Source organism: Conger conger, chromosome 3 (genome assembly GCF_963514075.1).
Source record: "Conger conger chromosome 3, fConCon1.1, whole genome shotgun sequence".
Lineage (NCBI taxonomy): Eukaryota > Metazoa > Chordata > Actinopteri > Anguilliformes > Congridae > Conger > Conger conger.
The window spans coordinates 71,937,617-71,957,916 of NC_083762.1; the positions used below are offsets into that span (position 1 = coordinate 71,937,617).

The 20,300-nt window shown below is 46.6% G+C and overlaps 2 protein-coding genes across 4 annotated transcripts in view; one reads left to right on the top strand and one right to left on the bottom strand.

Moving 5' to 3' along the window:
* Nucleotides 1-145: 145 nt before the first annotated feature.
* On the bottom strand, nucleotides 146-4,771 carry LOC133124368 (prostaglandin D2 receptor 2-like). Of its 2 annotated transcripts, XM_061235509.1 has the most exons (3): nucleotides 4,672-4,761; nucleotides 3,957-4,083; nucleotides 146-1,402 (listed from the first exon to the last, which is right to left on the bottom strand). In XM_061235509.1, the coding sequence occupies exon 3, from the start codon at nucleotides 1,356-1,358 to the stop codon at nucleotides 225-227; it is 1,134 nt and encodes a 377-aa protein (XP_061091493.1). In that variant the 5' UTR covers nucleotides 1,359-1,402; nucleotides 3,957-4,083; nucleotides 4,672-4,761; the 3' UTR covers nucleotides 146-224. The 2 variants fall into 2 exon arrangements, with proteins under 2 accessions (XP_061091493.1, XP_061091494.1); XM_061235510.1 differs by lacking the exon at nucleotides 3,957-4,083 and having other exon boundaries at nucleotides 4,672-4,771.
* A 5,684-nt stretch (nucleotides 4,772-10,455) lies between these two features.
* The window catches only part of fxr2 (FMR1 autosomal homolog 2), a 21,688-nt gene continuing 11,843 nt past the window's right edge, over nucleotides 10,456-20,300 (top strand). The window contains exons 1-5 of one of the 2 annotated variants that reach the window (XM_061234220.1): nucleotides 10,456-11,150; nucleotides 14,831-14,883; nucleotides 16,326-16,419; nucleotides 18,098-18,184; nucleotides 19,728-19,876. In XM_061234220.1, coding sequence (XP_061090204.1) covers nucleotides 11,100-11,150; nucleotides 14,831-14,883; nucleotides 16,326-16,419; nucleotides 18,098-18,184; nucleotides 19,728-19,876 — 434 coding nt within the window. In that variant the 5' untranslated portion in view covers nucleotides 10,456-11,099. The remainder of the gene's footprint in view (nucleotides 11,151-14,830; nucleotides 14,884-16,325; nucleotides 16,420-18,097; nucleotides 18,185-19,727; nucleotides 19,877-20,300) is intronic. The other variant, XM_061234221.1, reaches the window with a different exon arrangement.

Sequence of the window (20,300 nt, forward strand, 5' to 3'; positions counted from 1 at the left end):
CCTGCCAATATTATAATGATTTGGGTGGGTATTGGGTTAGTGCACCCCCCACCAAAAAAGAAACCTCAAGAAAATGTCCTGCTTGTTGACCCCCCCCCCCCCCCCTCCCTCCCTCCCCCAAAGTTGAGAGATTTACATTCATGGGTGTAGGTAAATATAGGTAGGTATATAAGCAGGAAGATAATATGCAGGACTGCACTGGTAGCAGTGGGTCGGCGTTCTGCTCAAAAGACACTGGGGTGCTCCACCTCCTTGTCCTTCGTCTTCGTGCTCGGCGTGGGGCGAGAGTGGGGTCCCTTCAGCAGCAGCTCACTGGCGCTCACGGAGGACTGGGCGGTGCTGCGTCGCCGGGCCAGCTCCCCGAGGTCCTCCTGCAGGACGTTCTCCAGCACCGCCCCCAGCGACTGCCGGATCTTGGCCAGGAAGTCGGGGCAGCTGAAGACGTAGAGCAGGGGGTTGAGCACGCTGTTGAGGAAGGCCAGGCTGGCTGAGGCGGGCAGGGCCCGGGCCACCATCCGGCGGAGGCTGGGGTTGTAGTCCCCCACCGCCTCCAGCAGGCTGAACGTGTGGTAGGGGGCCCAGCACAGGACGAAGGTGACGATCACGGCCACCACCAGGCGGAAGAAGCGAAAGGTGCGACGGTGGCCGCGTCGAGCGATGCTGGCGCTGACCGCCGCGTAGCTCCCGATAATGACCAGCAGGGGGAGCAGGAAGGACAGGAGGAACTTGCTGATGGCCAGGGCGTCCTGCCGACTCCTGCAAAGCGCCTTGTAGTCGGCCTCGGGCGGCGAAAGCTGGCGGAAGTTGTAGTAACACATGATTGTGTGGTTGTCGCAGCGGGTTATGGTGTCGCGGAACAGGTAGTACGGCACGGTGTTGAGGAGGGCCAAGCCCCAGACGACCCAGCACACGCGTGTGGCCAGGCCCACGTCCCGGTGGTTCTGGCACCAGACGGGCAGCAGCGACACCAGGCAGCGGTCCAGGCTGATGACGGCCAGCAGGAAGCCGCTGAGGAACATGTTGAGGAAGAAGATGGAGGAGTGCACCTTGCAGAAGGTTGTGCCCAGCTTCCAGGTTAAGCCCTGGGCCAGGAAGTAGGTGAAGAAGGGCAGGGAGGCGGTGGCCAGGAGGTCAGAAGCAGCCAGGTTGAGGATCCAGATGCTGATGACGGACCGCCGGACGCGGAAGCCGATGACCCACAGGATGAGCAGGTTCTCCAGGATGCCGAAGGAGGAGATCAGACCGTGCGCGACCACCACGCCCATGTTCAAGGCCCGCTCCGAGGACTTCCCAGCCGTGTTGTTCATCATCTCCTGGATGATTGGGCAGTACTGGGACATGTTACCACAACTGGGCATCTTCACCAGCCTGGCTGTGTCACCCCTACAGCCTTACTCTGAACCTGGGAAAAAAACAGTACAGGAAGACATCACTGTGAGGGTAATGCCCAGGTCAGACCAGAGATTCACGATGCAACAAAGCTGTTTTAGATTGTGTTGCAGCAGTGTGAACAACCCCTCTCAGAATGTCTGATGCCAGCACTCTCCGTTGCCAGCGATTCAACTTAAAATCTCAGGTGGTGAGTTTTAGAAGGTTGCCAGTTTCAGCTCATCACATCGCAAATCTTAAGAGGTTTAAGAGGTACAGTGTCACAAACTCAGCAGAGATCCAACATAGCTGAATTAGCATTATAGCTGTACAGAAAGAAAGATGCACCAGCTTTCAGTGCCAGCTACGTGCAAAAGTAGCACAGTTGGCCATTACCCAACTGGAGCATTGTATTTACATCTTGGGATGAAGACATATTTCTTTCTTTGGTTGGATGTGTGTAGCACAATTTTTAGATTTGTAATCAAACAATTCACATTTGGTTAAAGTGCAGATTTTCAGAAGCACAGGAGATCAGAGTTTCTGAGATACTGAAACCACCCTGTCTGGCACCATTCTGACACTTCCTCTCCATTCTGACATTTGGTCTGAAGAACAGCTGAACCCTTTGATCATGTTTGCATGTGTTTATACATTTAGTTGCTGCCACATGATTGGCTGATTAAATATTTGCATTAACAAGCTGGTGTACAGGTCTACCTATTAAATTGCTGACTGAGTGTATGTGTTTACTGGATTTGAGAAAGATATTAAGCACAAGCTATGAGAAAGGGACTGCAGTGAAACCATAGCTTGTTTTCATGGCATCCTGTCAGGTTGATAATTATCTTCATTTCAGCATCAATTTCCTTTGTTTTTCTCTTTTTCTCACAACAAGCTGCTTTTCACTTCCTCATACTGTAATAAGACAGTATGACCAACTGCCATCGCTAAATGATGAATCATTTGCTTTCTTGGCTGGGCATAAATAATAGACTAGTCTAAACTGAACATAAACAATATGGTTGAAGTTACACAAAAACAATATGCTATTCATCAACCATGGAGGACCCAAGATGAATGACCTACACAAAAAGCTTCTTCTTCTTTTTTAGCTGTTTTTAAGATGCAAACTTTATCATTAAAGTTTATTACAACAGAATTGCAACACTTTTGCAAGTTAAGAGAGTATTTAATTATTTTTAATTAATGCTGTATTTGGATAGACAGAAAGCAGGGAGAATAAGAAACAGAGAAGGGACTGTGACAGACCAATTGCAGGGAGCGAATCCCCACATAGGGAGAATCGCAAATGGCCGTGTCAACTGCCTTACTGGTCGCACCACGTCTCATAAAAGGATTGATGCAACTAACCCATTATGAATCTTTCCGTCATGCAAGCACCTCAAAATGTACTTGCTGATCTGATTTTTTCAGTTGATACAAAAGCTTTTACAAAAACCGTTGCTACTGCAACCGCCTTGTAGGAGCACGAGACAGTCCTGCGGTCCATCCACACATCCTTGATAATTATCAGATCATTTATACTCTCGTAATGAATTCTTCCTTTCTGTCAGTTGTTTTTCAGCCAGTTTGTTCTCTACTGCTCATGTTGGTGTGCCTACTGACTCCAAATGCAATCTCCCCAGATGCGCAATAATAATAAAAAATACAGATATGTCTATGTAAAAGCCGAGCTCACTGTACATTTTAATCTGAGCTGGTAAATAGAACAACAACAAACCAAAAAATACCCCATAAAATCAATCAACACATTGCAGTTTCAAAGTATCGCATCAGACAGGCATGCGACATTTGGAGACATTCAGCAGAAACAAAAGGTAGCAGCAATACAGGAATATCATACCAACAACGAACATAATATGATCGCTGAAATATAAGCAGCATAGTAGCACACTAACGTTACGAAACAAATACTCCAAAGAGTCGAAGAGTCAACAAAGTAGCTACATTATAATAGGCCAAGCATAATAGTGTGCAAGTGCAAGGATGCGTAAAAACGCGGTGAGGTGTCATAACCGAGAAACACAAAACTGATACAGCAGCGCTGCTTCGCATGAAACCAATTGGTTACAAAGTTTTAAAATTTAATTAAACTGGTTTTCATATCAAGAATTTTTTTTAAATTATTGACATCAAACGTTACAGCTTAAACGGTGCAGAAAGGCCATGAGCAAACATAGCTCTGCTTATGTGTTCTGCTAATGTGCGGTCAGAAACTACATGTAGCTTAATCCAATATGACCAGATAGTCGATCAAAACGGAATAAACCCTTGAGTAGGTTCTAATCGCGATTACCATGTTCAAACTGCCATGGGTGCCCCATTAGTGTAGAATACACAATTGACAAACTTAAAAATGAAAAAAATAAAAATAAATGAACAAAAGCAGTTCTGTCCTCGTCTTTAAAATATCGTGGAAAGAAGACAATTTCCACTATGCTTATAGGCCTAAAGTAACTTTAAAAGGGCAAGGTAAGGAAAAAGAACATTTAAAAAAGTATCTGCGACATATCCAAAAGCCCATTCGGTATAAGCACAGCAAAAACTTCATAAACACAAGTTACCTTTAAGTGCAACGAAGGTCTTGACGTTCGGATAACATATAATGCTTATTGGGGTTATGATGTGTGATGTTTTTTCATCAAGTCTGCAATCATCACTGATACGGATCTGCTTCGGCTGCCGTCGTCTCTGCATGTGATTAAAACAAATCAGTAGCCTAATTCCGCATGTGTGTTTGTGCACTCACTGCCCGCAGTACAACAAAACCGGATGAGAAATAAAATGTTAAATCTGTGCTGTCGTGTAATGCCAAATTGCGCGCTGGTGTAGTAGGGCAGGTCGCAAGACAATTACATTAAGAATCAAACTATGGCGCAGTGAATAACGCTGTTATTTCCTGTTTACTGTCGCTGCAACTTGCACGCAAGTCAATATCCTCCTGAAATATCACAGAAAAAGTTTCAGTCGGCCTATTTAAAAAATATTTTCAGAAATACTATTTTTATTTATTTTTATAAAAATTGTCCCTTGTCGTAAGGTTCATGAGATTAAGACTAGAGACTCGTGTCCCCTACATGGGACAGAAATGCATTGCAGGATCTGTTGATATGTTACTCTTCGATTGTTAAATACCATTAGATCATAGCTTTAGAGAAAATGACTGTAACGACAGATTGCCTTTTCTTTTTCCTCGCATTGTAAAATTCGCACGTTGAATTCGTTGTAATTTAATGAAGTCAAACTGGTGGTTAATAATATTTTGGTGTTTCGCCTTACCTTATAATTTCCCTCGTATTCGTCCTTGAAGTAATTGCTTAAAAAATCATGTCTTGAATTCAGCATTATTGAATCAACGACTTCCCAGACATTACGCGGCTATGACTCTGCTTTTAAGGTCGCCGCCCTGTTGTAATGTCCACTGAAATATGATAGTCTGCTTCTCAGGAAAGGTTTGGGCTTTCACAATTGAGATCTCATTTTACGAAATATTGTTGCTTCAACCAGACTGTCCTGCTTAGCCTGACTTCAAAGTGGAAGAACGTGGCGCGGGCTACGAATTAACATTACATTATTACATTACATTATTACATTACATTACGTGACTTTTAGCAGACGCTCTTATCCAGAGCGACGTACAACAAAGTGCAAATCAAACACAAGAACACGTGCAAAAGTGGACCTGAGAGGACAGTACAGTTCCGAGTCCTAGTGTAAACATACAGAAATTCAGAACCCTTGAAGAGTACAATCAACTTACATACCACAGTTGGCAGCTAGAATACAACAATACAACAGCCAATAAAAACAACAATACCTATGCAAGTAACGCTATCTATACATAAGTTCCATTACGGTCTAAGGCTAATCACGGTGATTGTGAGTTGGGGAGGGAAAGGTGTTGCCAGAAGAGATGGGTCTTCAGTCTGCACTTGAAGGAGGTCAGAGACTGCCGTTCTGACATCCAATTAAGCAGCACTAATATGTTGGGACGAAACAGGGCTATGTTTTGTTTGTTGTGAATAACTGCGTACATTGAATATAGATTGGATAATTGCAATGTATTCATAATAGAATATGCATGAAAGTGCGGTTGAAATATATATATTTTTATGTTTTTGCTCTGTACTCCAGCAAACAAACAGTTGAAATAAAACAATCACAATGTGTTTAACGTGCAAACTTTCAATTCAATGATTTGAGGGTTTTTATATCCGTATTGGGTAAATCGTGTAGGAATTACATCCATTTTTATTCATAGTCTGCCCAATTTTAGGGTACAAACACGAATTGGACAATAAAGTAATCACATTCAATATGTTGTTGGAAATTCTTTGCAATCTGCCTGAAGTGTGAAGGACTGATGTCAGGTGATTGACTTGGCCAGTCAAGAACATTGCACTTTTTCCCCCACTTGGTTGTTTTGGCCGTTTTCCATCGTTGTTCTGCTGCTTGATGAAGCATCGTCAAATCCGTTTTGATGCATTTGCTGGGTATCCGAGATGTTTCTGAATACTTCGGCATTTATCCTGCTCCTGCCGTCAGCAATGACATCATCAATCAACAGAAGTGGGCCAGTTCCAGTGGCAGCCATACACGCCCAAGTCATAATAACAACCTCCACCATGTTTTACAGATGTGAGGTGGTATGCTGGTGGTATGGATCATGAGCAGTCCTTTTTTCTCCACAGTTTCCTCATTCCATCACACTGGTACAGGTTTATCTTTATCTTGTCCATAACACTCTGTTCAAGAACTTTTGCCAACTGTAACCTGGCCATTCTATTCTTGAGGCTTGCTAGGGGTTTGCATCTTGCAGTGAACCCTCTGAGATTATGCTGGCATAGTCTTCTCTTGATGGTCATCTTTGACACCACTACACCTAAATCCTGGAGAGCATTTTTGACCTGTTGAACAAATAATAAAATAAAATAAAAATAATAATGAATAAAATAAAATGGCAAAAAAATTTGAATAAAATGGCTTTTCTTCACCATTCAAATGATTCTTCAGTTATCCAGTACCATACCAACTTCAGTTGTCTTCCATGGTCTACCAGGTCGTTTACTGAGCTCAACAGTGTGTTCTTGCCTCTTAACAATGTACCAAACATTTTATTCTGACATACCTCATTTTTTGGCTATGATTAATTTATTCTGGTGGCCTTCTTTACTGGCATGAACACTTCTTTGGTCCTCATGTTGAAAGACAACAACAGACTCCAAATGCAGATGGCACACCTTGAATCAACTCTTGACCTTTTGCTTTTATGCACAGATTAATGATGAAACCTAACACACCTGTCCAAGAAGCCAATTGTCCAATTATCTCTGGTCCCCTAAAATTGGGGAGACTATGTGACTCTGCACTTTAACTTTAAACTTTTTATTTTACTTTTTTATTTAAAATCCAACGTGCTGGAGTACAAACAACAAAAAATGTGTCACTGTCCAAACCACTTATGGACTTCACTGTACCATCATGAAAATAATCTTTTTTCTTCTAAATAGACACATAATGGTTTAAAAGAAAATGAATTCATAAAAATGAGGCAGTGAGAAATTCACCAAAGACAAGCAGCACATTATATTACATTAATGGCATTTGGCAGACGCTCTTATCCAGAGCGACGTACAGTTGATTAGACTAAGCAGGAGACAATCCTACCCCGGAGCAATGCAGGGTTAAGGGCCTTGTGCGGGTCTTATTGGGGCTACACTGGGATTCATACCACCGACCTTCCGTGTCCCAGTCACGTACCTCAATGCTACAGGCCGCCCACAAAGGAAGGTTGCACAACTGTGGTATACCCTGAAGCTGAGGCCGCTGCTGGCTCCTTGTTTGAATTCAGACCACAGTGGAACATGCTGTACTTCAGTTATTAAAATTGCAATGCAAATAGTGTGTCAGTGTGCCACGTATGCCTGCGGCTGAACTGTGTCCGTATGCAGCTTTGCATCTTTTAAACTTTATGCTTGCTGGATTCATATCAAGCTGTGTAAGAGTTTAATTAAAACCGATAATTTTCACAGTTTATACATGCACACTTACCCTGTAGTTGCACACACAACCCAGAGCTATGGAAGTAACCAACTATGCCAGGGGGTTCACAGCAGTTGAAGAAAACTGTCCTCGTTTTATAAGGAGTACGGTGGCTTTTGGTCGGTTGGCTTCCCTTTCCCATTTCTTTAGTGCTTCCACAATCTGTGCACATAGTGCAGCTGCCTTCAGCAGTTATGCCTTTATTTTAATCATTGCTAGTGTTTGCCAAAAAATAGTCCTTAACTATTGTTAGGTTTACTATGAGCTCATCGGGTAACACGCAGGCAGCTTCTTATATTTGCTTGTGCCGTGTAGGAAAAAAGATCATCAGAAGCAGTGACAGTGGAACATTGGAATTTTGGAGGAGAGAAACAAAAACAACTGTTCCAGTTCTGTGCATTTGTGCTTTTCAGAGGAGCCTATAAATAGTTATATGTCTGTGTTCCAGTGTCTCTCACCTAAATTAGGAAGTAATAAAATTATGTGAGCAACATAAACTGTTTGTATTAGTGCATGTATGATGCAACAACTGTGCTAAACTCGCATTTTCCTCTAACATAATGTGGCTTGAATGGCGCAAAAGTCAGACTTCAAAGGGCCCACTCTGCACCTGGGGAATTTACACATTACATTTAGCCCAGTGCATTCCGCACTAGGCTAAAAGTCAAAGCAAAAATTTGGCCTCCGCCCCGGTTGCCAAGAGAAATTAAGTTAGGTAATCCTGCCATCTGGTGGAGGGTTTAGCACATGATTATGCTGCCAAAGTTTCTACAAAACATATTTTTTATATGTATAAATATGTATAAAAAAATATATAATATATCATCTGTATTTCACAAACCCTGGGACGTTCCGAGTACCTGGGGATAGGTATGCCACAAATTCCATGATTCAACCTGGAAGCCTGTGCATCACTCTGCTCATCAGAATTGCATACAAGTACACATTTCTCTGCTTGGACTGCCTATTTTACCACCTATTTTAACTACCCCTGACTGTAACCTCCCCAACCCATTTTATTGTCTGCTCTGTCATGTCCCTCATTACATTTCTGTTACCGCTCGTTCTATCTTAATTATTACACCGTACCTACCTCCCCCTCTAGCTGAGTATGTCTGGAGATTTCTCCCCACTGGAGAGTTTTTTCTTTCTTTTTCTTTTTTTACCTAAATTGCCTGCTTTATGAGGGGGGTATAGGCCTGGGTTTTGGTCTAATTCCACAGTGAAGCATTTTTGTGACAGTGTCTCTGTAAAAATGCTTCACAAACATAGTTGTAAGTCAAAATTCAATGAAAAGTGATAATGCTTCAGGGGAGCCTAGGTTGAAGGGAGTCAAAAATGTTCTGAACCTATAGAAGGGGACATTATAACATAAAAGAAAAAGCAATCTGTCGTTACTGTCATTTTCAAACGATTAATGGTTAATGGTCTTTAGCAATCGGAGAGTAACATATCAACAGATCCTGCAATGCATTTCAGTCCCCTGTAGGGGACACAAGTCTCTGGTCTTAATCTCATGAACCTTGCGACAAGGGCCGGCCTGTAGCATAGTGGTTAAGGTAAAGGACTGGGACATGCAAGGTCAGTGGTTCTAATCCTGGTGTAGCCACAATAAGATCTGCACAGCCATTGGGCCCTTGAGCAAGGCCCTTAACCCTGCATTGCTCCAGGGGAGGATTGTCTCCTGCTTATTCTAATCAACTGTACGCCGCTCTGGATAAGAGCATTGGCCAAATGCCAATAATGTAAAAGGGACGATTTTCATTAAAAAAATTAAAAGAAATAGTATTTCTGAAAATATTTTTAAAATAAGCCGACTGAAACGTTTTCTGTGGAGTTTCAGGAGGATATTGACACGCGTGCAGCTTGCTCACTAACAATGTATTTTCATGGGGCGCAGGGTTCTAGGCAGTGCACCTGCGTGGGTATTTTAGGAAGCATAATATTCATGTTTGATTAAATTGCAAGAAAGATCAAGTTAGATACTGTTACAACTTTGATAGTTTCTCCTGAAATTCCACACAGTCACTCTATTTCTGGCTATGGGCATCCTGGCTAAGTCCTAACAATATCACGGTGATATTGGAGCTGGAATTGGCAAACCACTTCCATACCCTTCCATAGCCAGTAGCTAGCTGCTCCCCAGAGAGCCACTGCCTTCTGCCTTGGTTGCAGCAACTCCTACACGGGTGGTTGGTGTCCTTGCAGATGCTGCCTGACCACTCCAACAGTTCCTTTCCACCCCAACGTGCCCTTGGAACACACCTCTCCTTATCTACCTCCCCAGTCTTAGCAGCAATGTTCTGATAGTAACCTGACTGTCAACCTCAACCACACTGGCCCCACTTGCAGACCCCTGTCTTTCTCTCCCCTTTCCAGAAAAAAATCAAAAATGTCCTCAGCCTATGTCTCCTTTATCGCACAAGTGCATGGCCCTGCAAATGTGTATTGCCTACCAAGGTACCATCATCATTTATTTCTCCAACTTAACCTGTTTGATCAACTACATCTTTCTGCCAGACCCTGAAATGAATGAAACCCACCCCATGTTGAATATAAATATAATTTGCTTTCTACATACATGTATTGTTTGCTTTTCCTACATTCATATTTATGTTTAAAATGTGGTAATAATTTGGTTCTGAAGCTTAACACCGGTTCCCAGCCTTTCGTGTCAGAAAAATCCCTGACAATTCTGCTAATAAACACTTCAGACAACGTCGGAATGCGTTTTTTTTTTTTACGGAATAGCTCAGCGGTGACAGAATTGGCCAGACAAGAACCAATCAATTTCGACCCCAATGCAGCAGACAGACAATTACACCAATCACAAGACTATTACAGACCACAATCTCAACAAAGGGGTTGTTCCAAAACTAGTCTTTGGCTATTAACCAATAACAAGCATAGTTGTGGATGAAAGGCAAACCGATTGACCAATGGAGAATGTGCGTGTAATTTCGAGCGCCTGCTGGTGGACCGAGGGGTGGGATCTTGGAGGGTCATTCAGTCTCTCGCTGGCTCACTCTGTCGGCGTGCGTTTGAGGGGACGGGCAGGCGGAGTTGCTGGAGCTGCCGGGTGATACTACGCTGAAATTGCTATTGGGAGGAGGCTTCACTGCATTTACGTTTAGATTTACAAAACGGGATTACCAACGAAATTAAATAGCTCCAATACATATATGTATTTCTGCCCGGAGTCCTAATCTGCCACATTTAATCGTTTTGATACAACGTTCGCTACCAACCAGGGTAATCAAGGTGTCGGTAATTTTGGGTAGCTTGCTAGCCTGTTAGCTAGCTATTTGTTAATACCTCATTCACATAGCCAACGAAATAGCAAGCTAAAGTGGACCAGCGTCGTGCCCCTCAACGCAACATCACCTTGCTCCGTAACTGGCGAGCTAGCTGGTTGATTTCCCTGCTATCAAGTGCTAACATCGTTGGGTAGCAAGCCTGACCGCCTGGAAGACGTTATCGATATTTCTACCTAACCCCTTTCCCTCACCCTATCACCTTTGCCCCTACCCCCTCAATCCGAAACACTGGAAATCCTCAAGCGGCCGGGGAGCGGCGACGGGCCAGCCAAGCTGGGGCCGGTGCCGGACGCGCTCGGAGTCGGAGCGGCAACGGAGAGACACAGTCGTGGGGAAGCAACGACAACGATGGATGGGCTGGCGGTGGAGGTGCGAGGTTCGAACGGGGCCTTCTATAAGGTAAAAAAAACAAGGATGAAACCCCTTAACTTCAGTACAGATATGTTGCAGGCCAATGGATGAGCAAGGGAATTGCCAGTACGCCGAATAGTTTTGTATTTAGCTAATTGTTTTCAGTTAAGATGCTTCGCCCAGAAAAGGCCCAAGTAACATTAAGGTAGCTAGCTAGCGTGGTTTAGCTTGCTAACAAGGCAGGTCAGGGTTAGCCTCTTGTGGGGCAGCTTGTCATGGCCTGTTGTTGTGTTCGGTTTCAGTATCGAGTAACGTCAGTGGGCGAATTCTTATATAAGCTAATATATGTTATAAACTGGCGGCTACAGCTACGTATTTTTATGAGGGCACTCCTTGTTCTAACAGGGCTCTGGTTCGCGGTGGTTGACCACTTGCCAACACAGCAAGCTATGTTTTAATAAAATCAAAGTGAGGGGATGCTATTTCTGAAACGCAAGTGTCCGATGTAGGTAAATGCTAGCTAGTTAACTACACACAAAAACACGCAACACGGCTACCCTGCAAGTAAGATTCGTTTGTGGTAGCCATGTAGGTGGCTGACATTAGTGTGCTTATTGAGTGATGGCGTTTGTTTATCAAAACTAGTATGCGCACACTTGAGTTAAGGTGGATAAGTTATGATGGGAGTCAACGGCAGGGTTGAAAGTAGTTTTTGATTATTTCTAGGATTAGTGTTGTGGTACCTTCATAGTCACGTGGTGTCAGGACACCACTGAACTGAGAGGTTGTGCTGCACCCTTCGTCCAGTACCCAGCCTAAAATTCTTGCTGCTTTGTTGCACTCCACCCAGTCCCCAGAAGCTCACTGGCTGCCTTTTGCCGAAGTAGTGCTGGCTTCGCCCTAGCGCACAGAGTGATATTTGATTATGGCAGTGCATGAGCTTCGGGGGATAGCTACACCGCCAGGAACCTGCGTGTGTGCTGTGGTGGTCTGTGGCCCCATGGAGAGGCTGTCTCCCGCATTTCCACTCGGGCAAACTTGCTCTCTGCAAGCTTGGCACAAAAGCTATTGCCAAAAAAGGCAGCAGAAAAAAACACCAGTGATGGATAGCATTTAGGAAATTTCTGGTTGTGTGTAATATATTGGGTCCTCCTCCATTGGGTTGAGTTGAGGGCTTGTCCTTGGTGCTCACAAGCATGTTTAACGCGTAACGGTGAACATGCTCGGTACCGTGCTGAAGAACAGAAACAGGTGTTGGGGGAGCAGGTGATACACATGGTGACATTCAGCTCCCCAACCCCCGCTCCTCTTCCCCTCCCCTTTCCCCTGCTCTGCAACACCTCGCTTCTCCTCTCTCTCCCTACTCCTTGCTTATTCCCCCTGTCATCTGTTCTTCCCTCTCCCTCTTCCCCCTGTTCTCTCCATTCTTCCTCCTCCATTCCTCCTTTCTTTTTTCACTTCTCTCCCAGCACTACATTTGTCGTCTTCCTTCATCTTCTCTGAACTCACTCACCACTTTATCCTCCACTTCTCACCCCCTTTCTTCTACAAACTGTTCTCCCTCTCCTCCTCCTGGTTAAGTGCTCCTTCCACCTTTCTTCAGCACTGCCCGTGTGGTCTGCTCACAGTAACATGTCCAATTTGGGTCCTGTTCTTAACCTCTGTCTGTGTCTCTGTGTCTCTGTCTGTCTGTCTGTCTGTCGATATTCCCGCAGCTCAAACCGTCCCTCCACCCCAGCACTTGTCAGAAAATGAGCTTTGATCAGGATCGATCAGGTTTCCCCTCTGAGCTCTTGTTGGTGTTCATTCATCCCCTCCGTGATTCTTTTCTCATTTTGGGAGTGTCGTCACTGCTCAGGGTGCCGTCCATCCCTTTAATAGGAAAGGCTGCGACCCTCAGGACCCTGAGAGCCGGTTGCTTGTGGTCATTGATGGTGTTTGGTTCGGATGACGTCGGCCTGAGTGAGGGCGAATGTTGACCCGGTCTGTCACCAGGTGCTTAATTCGGGTGAATCTGGAGGGGCGAGACGTGCAGAAGCTCCCCTGAAAAGCCAGGCTGTTCAGTGTCGGTGTGACAGAACTTCCACACGTATGTTCATGTGCTATATGGACAGCCCCCCCCCCTGTTCTTAGCCATATTCTTATGAGGGTTTTTCATAATATTTCCTTCTCTTCCTCAGACGTTAAAGACACACAGCGAGTGATTTTCATAGGTTTGTTTCCATTACCATGGGGACCGGATCTGCTGCCACAGGCCTTGGGGGTGATGAGTTCCGTGCTGTAGGTAGGGCTGGCATCCGCAGGCCAGAGTAAGAGATTGAGAAGCTATTGACTGGTCAGAATTGGAAGGCAGTTGGTCAGAATAGGAAGGCAGTTGGTCGGAATAGGAAGGCAGTTGGTCAGAATAGGATGGCAGTTGGTCAGAATAGGATGGCAGTAGGTCAGAATAGGATGGCAGTTGGTCAGAATAGGAAGGCAGTAGGTCAGAATAGGAAGGCAGTAGGTCAGAATAGGATGGCAGTTGGTCAGAATAGGATGGCAGTTGGGCAGATGTAGTGTTTGGGAGGGTGGTTGGCGCTTGTGCCGGGTTCCAGCGTGCGGTGGCGTGACGGTGGAGTGACGTCACTCCTTAAGGAGGCGTCCGTCATCCGCGTTCACGCTCCGAGAGGTGGGGCCACGCGTGTAACCTCGCGTGTCACCGGGCCCGCCCCCTTCGGCCAGCTTTGCACGTGTCCTGCAGGCTGAACAGGAGCAAGTGTGCACGGGGTGGGTCCGGGCAAATGGAAACGTGTCTACCGCACCCCCGCTGAGGTGCTTCTCACCCGTTCCCCTTCCTGCTCTGAGTTACATTAAATTGTTGCTAAGACGGCACCGTGTGTGTGTGTGTGTGTGTGTGTGTGTGTGTGTGTGTGTGTGTGTGTGTGTGTGTGTGTGTGTGTGTGTGTGTGTGTGTGTGTGTGTGTGTGTGTGTGTGTGTGTGTACGCCCGCTTTAACTGCTGCAACCGTCCAAGGGTTGAATCTGCCCTCTCTGGTAGGACAGATTCCTGGGCTGTGGTCTCAACCTCCCTGCTGAGTGCCCACAGCTCCCTGTGTCCCAAATAAGGCCATGTCACTGGCCTCGGTGGCACCCCCTCCCCCTGGGTCTGGGGACGGTTAATAGCACTCTGTGATAGATTTGTGGAACGGCCATGATTGACGAGGAACAGATTTCTAGGAGGAGTCACTCCTATCTTTATACACTCTCTCTCACACACACACACTCACTCAATCTCCCCAACTAGTATTCTCCACTCCACTAGCCACGCATATCTGCCATGAGGCATGTTTCTACATGTACAAGCATATACCTCTGTTTTCCCCATACGTGTACACATGGTAGACTCGCGCTTCTCACTCTCTTGCTCTCTCTGAGATGCACACAAAAGTTAGCATTTTGCACCAAAGTCCCGTGTAAGTGTCTGTCCGTCCGTCCGTCCGTATCCTTGTGCTCACTAACGGATCTTTTTCGGGGCTCTTTGCTTTTGAGTACAGCGCTGGTCACCAGTGACATTAAAATGGCTGCTCCGTCAGAAATCTTTTCTTTTCCCACTTGTAATCACTTTCTCGATGCTACTTTTATACATTTGGCCTAAAGCTGGGTTTATTGCCTTGGCAGGGACCTGTGTGGTATTTTGATTGATCACGTGAACCTAACGCACTTTCTTGTTTCCCCCCCCCACCCTTGCAGGCATTCATAAAGGACGTTCACGAAGACTCGCTCACGATAGTATTTGAAAACAAGTAAGTTGACTTTACCTGTGTCTGGCCTGCAGAGGCGTGCGTTCAGTAATTGGCCGAATTGTCTTGTTCAGGGCGCCCACGTAGGTACAGCGTTTACGACCTGCGTACTGTAACCTCATTGTGTAGCTTGTTCAAATGATGTATCTGAACACCTGGATGACGACCTACAGTATGGAGGTCTAGGGCACGGTGATCTAACGGCCACATGGTGGTCAGGGGGTCAGGCGTTCTCCGCGCCCCCTCCTAAGGGGGTCAGCCGACGGGTGCGTTCCCGTCGCGGATGACGAACTCGGGCAGAGGGGCTGACGTGCTTCACCACCTGCGTGAGGGTCGCAGCTGTCGCCCGATCTATTTGGGTAGTTTCCCCCGCTTTTCTCGCCCACAATTTGGCCCGTGGTGTCCCCAGCCCCCCCCCCCCTCACACCTCTCCCCCATTGGGTCCCTCTCTCGCCCCTATCTGCTGGGCTCTGCCTGTCACTGGGGCAGTCCCTAAAAATAGTCGCAGAGGTATGTGAGAAGGGCCCAGGCGGGGGGTGTGTGGGGGGGGGGTCCAACAGGAAAGTGGCCCTTGCCATTCTTGGAATCGTTCTGTTATTAACCATCCCCCCCCCCCCCCCCCTGCTGTTAGGACCCAGCTGCCTGTCATTTAAAATCTGTATTGATCAGGAGGACTGTATTCCTGGAGAAAGCACCCCAGAATATTGGGGATGGCCCTGTATAGCGCTGCGCTGGAACACACTTGTGTAACCGGTATCTTGTGGAACTAATTTCTTTTCATTCAGATTTATTTGGTTATGCAAATCTAGACCCTGGAGAACAGGGCTGCAAGTCTTCATATTCCATTGTTCCCTGCATGGTATGTTCATTTGGCCCACTGTACAGTTAAAAACCTGGGGGAAAGTGCTTGGTTGGACATGTTGCACACACATCCAACACCAGTTGGAAAAGTAGGAAAAAAATGATTGGTGCCCGAACTAGGTTCTTCAACGTAATCTGGCTTCTCGGCCTCATGATTATGTAATGGCTTGAGAAATTAGTCGAAGCACATCTAGTTTTTATGGTGATATTATGATGCCCGTAGTTCAGTGTAGCTTGACCTAGTCGTTATGTTAAATGAGTTTTATTCTGTGGAACCCAATTCTGGTCCAAGCGCAAATCGGCCCCGTCTAGACCGGGTGATAAAAAGGTGATCGAAAAAAAACGCTTCTTCTCATAAAGTGTATATTGGCACTCTGTGTGTCTGTAAACGGGCCAGGGTTTCTGCCAAAGCGAGGTGAAATGCATTCTGGGGCTTTGGTGGATGTGTCGGTGGTGCTGCGAGCAGTCTAAAGCCCTTTAGTGTCAGGGTGTGAAAGGTGACAGGTTTCCCCTGTGATAACGTCACTAGGGAGCTGACTGACTGTGTGTGTGTGTGTGTGTGTGTGTGTGTCTCTCTCAAACAGCTGGCAGCCTGAACGGCAGTTGCCTTTCTGCGATGTGCGATTGCCCCCCCCCACGGACTACCACAAAGACATCGGCGAGGGAGATGAAGTGGAGGTAGGTCCGCTACACCCCCCATAGCCTCCTCTTTTTGTGACTTGCTGTGGGATGAAGGAGGTGCTCCAGAAAAAATGCACCCCTTGATGGAGGAGACCAGTGAAGGCTGTATGCAATAAGCAGTGCAGAATACTGAGATATGTTGTGTGCTCAAATAGATGAGCAATCCATGTCCTAATAGAATGGCTCAGAGAGAAATAGTTATTTAATTAATATGAATTAGTATTAATTAAATTACTTTTTCCCCTAAAAAATTTCTGTCACTGTTATTGCTACCCAATTTCCATCCTCCCTTTGCAAGTGTAATATGGAGTCATCAGTGCGGGGGGGGGTCTGACTTCTCCTTCGTACTGCTTACTTCACTCTTCTGGATCTTCAAATCAGACCACAGTTTTTATTGATTTCAACTCTGGAGACTGAGATGGCCATTGCAAAGCAGTCAATTTGTGGTCCGTTAACAAGGTTTTTCCTGGCTAAAAATCAGGCATTGGTGGTGGCATCTCAACCACAGTGGTGCTGGAGCTTAAGGCCTGCCAAAATTCCTTGAGCTAATAGGTTTCCTGAAACTCCCAATTCAAGTAGTTTTAGGTTTGCATGGACATTTGTATTGTCCTATATAAAAACTACCCCAATTTTTGATGTGTAATAATATTTTGAGTTCCCTGCCCTCTAAAGCAGGGATCAGCAACCAATACCACAGGTTTAGCCAGTTAATAACCTCACATGACAACAGTGGTATGCAGTAGAGCATCTCTGAACACACAACGCGTCAAACCTCAAAGTGGATAGGCTACAGCAGCAGAAGACTTAAGACTTAATAAGGCTAGAAGAGTTGGGAGTTGAAGAGGGCAGGCCAGAGCTAACTGATGGATCTTAAAGTGTTCCTTTCGTGTCCCTGCTGATGAGCCCTCATGCATTTTGTTAGAGTTTTGGTGTGCTTTTTAGATTAATCGTCTCAGTGGCACCTGATTAAACTCGTATAGCTGGTGCACAGATGGGGCTCTTGTGGGGGCTGACGGCCATTGGCGTGCTGTGACTGCTGAATGCACCAGTCCTCAGACTAGCCAGTCTTTGTCACAGGCTTGTGTTGCGTTACCAGTCCTCAGACTAGCCAGTCTTTGTCACAGGCTTGTGTTGCGTTACCAGTCCTCAGACTAGCCAGTCTTTGTCACAGGCTTGTGTTGCGTTACCAGTCCTCAGACTAGCCAGTCTTTGTCACAGGCTTGTGTTGCGTTACCAGTCCTCAGACTAGCCAGTCTTTGTCACAGGCTTGTGTTGCGTTACCAGTCCTCAGACTAGCCAGTCTTTGTCACAGGCTTGTGTTGCGTTATCTTTCCCCCCCCCCCCCCCCGACATTTCTGGAAAGAGCACACGTGTTCTGTATAGTTTCTTGTCCCCAGAAGGGAAGTTTTCTTTGCAGACTGGTTTTAAAGAATACAGGACGCGCTTACCATGACGGCTGTAAGGTAAAAACAGTCACCAAAGAATAACCAAGAAAAAAAACAAAAAAACCTGAAGTGATTTTCACCTAATGAACTAAGGGACTGAGGTCAATTTGATTGCAACCGTAAATATCTACTGCCCCTTGTTCTCTTTTTCTTTCCTCTTGTTCCCCCATCATTCCTTCCCCCACCCTGCACTTGTGCACAGGTGTAATGCTCTCTCTCTCTCCACACAGGTGTACTCCAGAGCCAATGAGCAGGAGCCCTGTGGCTGGTGGCTGGCCCGGGTTCGAATGATGAAGGGAGAGGTGAGTCAGGGACTGGTGAGTCAGGGTTCGGGGGCACGTGGGGTCGGCATGGAAACGGTGTGGGGCCGCTGTGCGTCTCGGGCGGAGTGGATGGGGGGCAGGACGGGGGGGCAGTTAGATGGTCACTGTGCGCTGGTCTTCACATGGCAGGCCTCTCCAGTCCGGCCCACGGTCCTCTCTTCAGTAAACACCGCGGCTCGCCAATGCCGCGGGCTAAAAGTGGCCTGGGCATGCCGCGCTAACGCCAGCGTCCCATGTGTTGCGCTGCGCTGCTTCAGATGAACCCCTGGCGCGGAGGCGTGGTGGTGAGAGCCGGGGTCCGTTCACACCCCCGTCTCTCGCTTCACCTTTGGTCTTCCAGCTTCTGGGGCGGGGGGGTTGGGGGTTGGACCCCCCCCCCCCCACCCCGGACTGCTGAGGGTGGGGCTCGGGACGTCCCCCTCTCTGAGCAGTGTGTGACCCTGTGGTCCTCTCGCCCTTTTTGCACCGCTTGGCGCAGCCTGTGTCTGCGGCTCAGGTTCTGCTTCAGAGCAACTGCCATCTGAAATGCCTTCCGTATTCTTAGAAAGGACCTGGATTAAAAACAAATGGAAATTTTAAAGATTTTTAAAAAAATATAAACTTGTTCATTTTGTTTTATGAAAGTGATGAAGTGAAATGACAATGTTTGCACATTGCTTTTTGTTACCCATTCTGTTCTGTGGAGTTCTGTGTTTTGTGAAATGCATGCTGGTGTTGTGATTGCTTTTTTTATTTTTATTTTATTTTATTTTTCGAACTGTATTATTATTATTAGTTTAACTTAACACTCTGCCATTTGCACAGTGCTGTTGCACACTCTCCACGCACCATGCTGCTTTGCCCGCTACGGGAGAGTTGAGGCTGACCAGTCAACTGCAGACCTGTATTCTAGTGATTAGCTGGTGTTTATGCACAGAGAACCCTAAGAAACCTGGAGTAGCTTTAGCCAGCGTAATGTCCCTCTGCTGAGGGCACTTGACCTTAATCTGGTTCAAGTGTAACTCAAACTCTCTTAGGCAGTGGTGCCCAATCATGGGCCATGCAGGGCAGAGGGCATGCAGGTTTTCATCCCAAGCGATCGCTGCACCTGCTGGCTTCACTGATTTAACCCACTGATTAAGAGTAGGTTTCCTGGAATTTTGTTTTTCAACATTCCAAGTCGGTGTTCTAGAACTCCACTGCTTTCAGTTGCCAGAAGTGACTGTGACATCAGCTTTGGAATGTTTAATCAAGAGCATTCTAAGGCCCGGTTGCGAAGAGCTTGTAAGCGGCTCTAATGGTGAAGACGACGCGGAGCAATCATATTCATGCATGTTGGTTTTCATGGCTTTTTAATGTGTGTCTATGCGTTGGGCCGTATTTAAGCCAAGGCTCTCGTGCGTTTGGTGCCTTCGTAGATGTTGATTGCGGTTGTTTGTTGCTATCGAATGCTGAGAAATGGATCCTTTGTCTTTGCTGTAATCACTGTGCAGTAGTTTCTGTTACCCGGTATGCTTTGACGGTGTTTTTTTTTTTATTTTTTTTTTTTTTATTCCAGTTCTACGTCATCGAGTACGCCGCCTGTGACGCCACCTACAACGAGATTGTCACGTCCGAGCGGATCCGGCCGGTCAACCCCAACCGGCCCTCGTCCCGCGCTTCCTTCCACAAGGTCACCGTGACCGTGCCCGAGGACCTGTGGGACATGTGAGTGCCCCGCCCCGCTGGGGATCAACCCTGCAGGCTCTGTCACGAGCCCAGCTCCCTCACCACTAAACCTGCAGGCTCTGTCTCGAGCCCAGCTCCCTCACCATTAAACCTGCAGGCTCTGTCACAAGCCCAGCTCCCTCACCATTAACCCTGCAGGCTCTGTCACGAGCCCAGCTCCCTCACCACTAAACCTACAGGCTCTGTCTCGAGCCCAGCTCCCTCACCATCAACCCTGCAGGCTCTGTAACGAGCCCAGCTCCCTCACCATCAACCCTGCAGGCTCTGTAACGAGCCCAGCTCCCTCACCATTAAACCTGCAGGCTCTGTCACGAGCCCAGTGCCCTCACCATCACTGTACACTGCTGCCTTACCCTGCAGGCCCTGTCACCAGCCCAGTGCCCTCACCATCAACCCTGCAGGC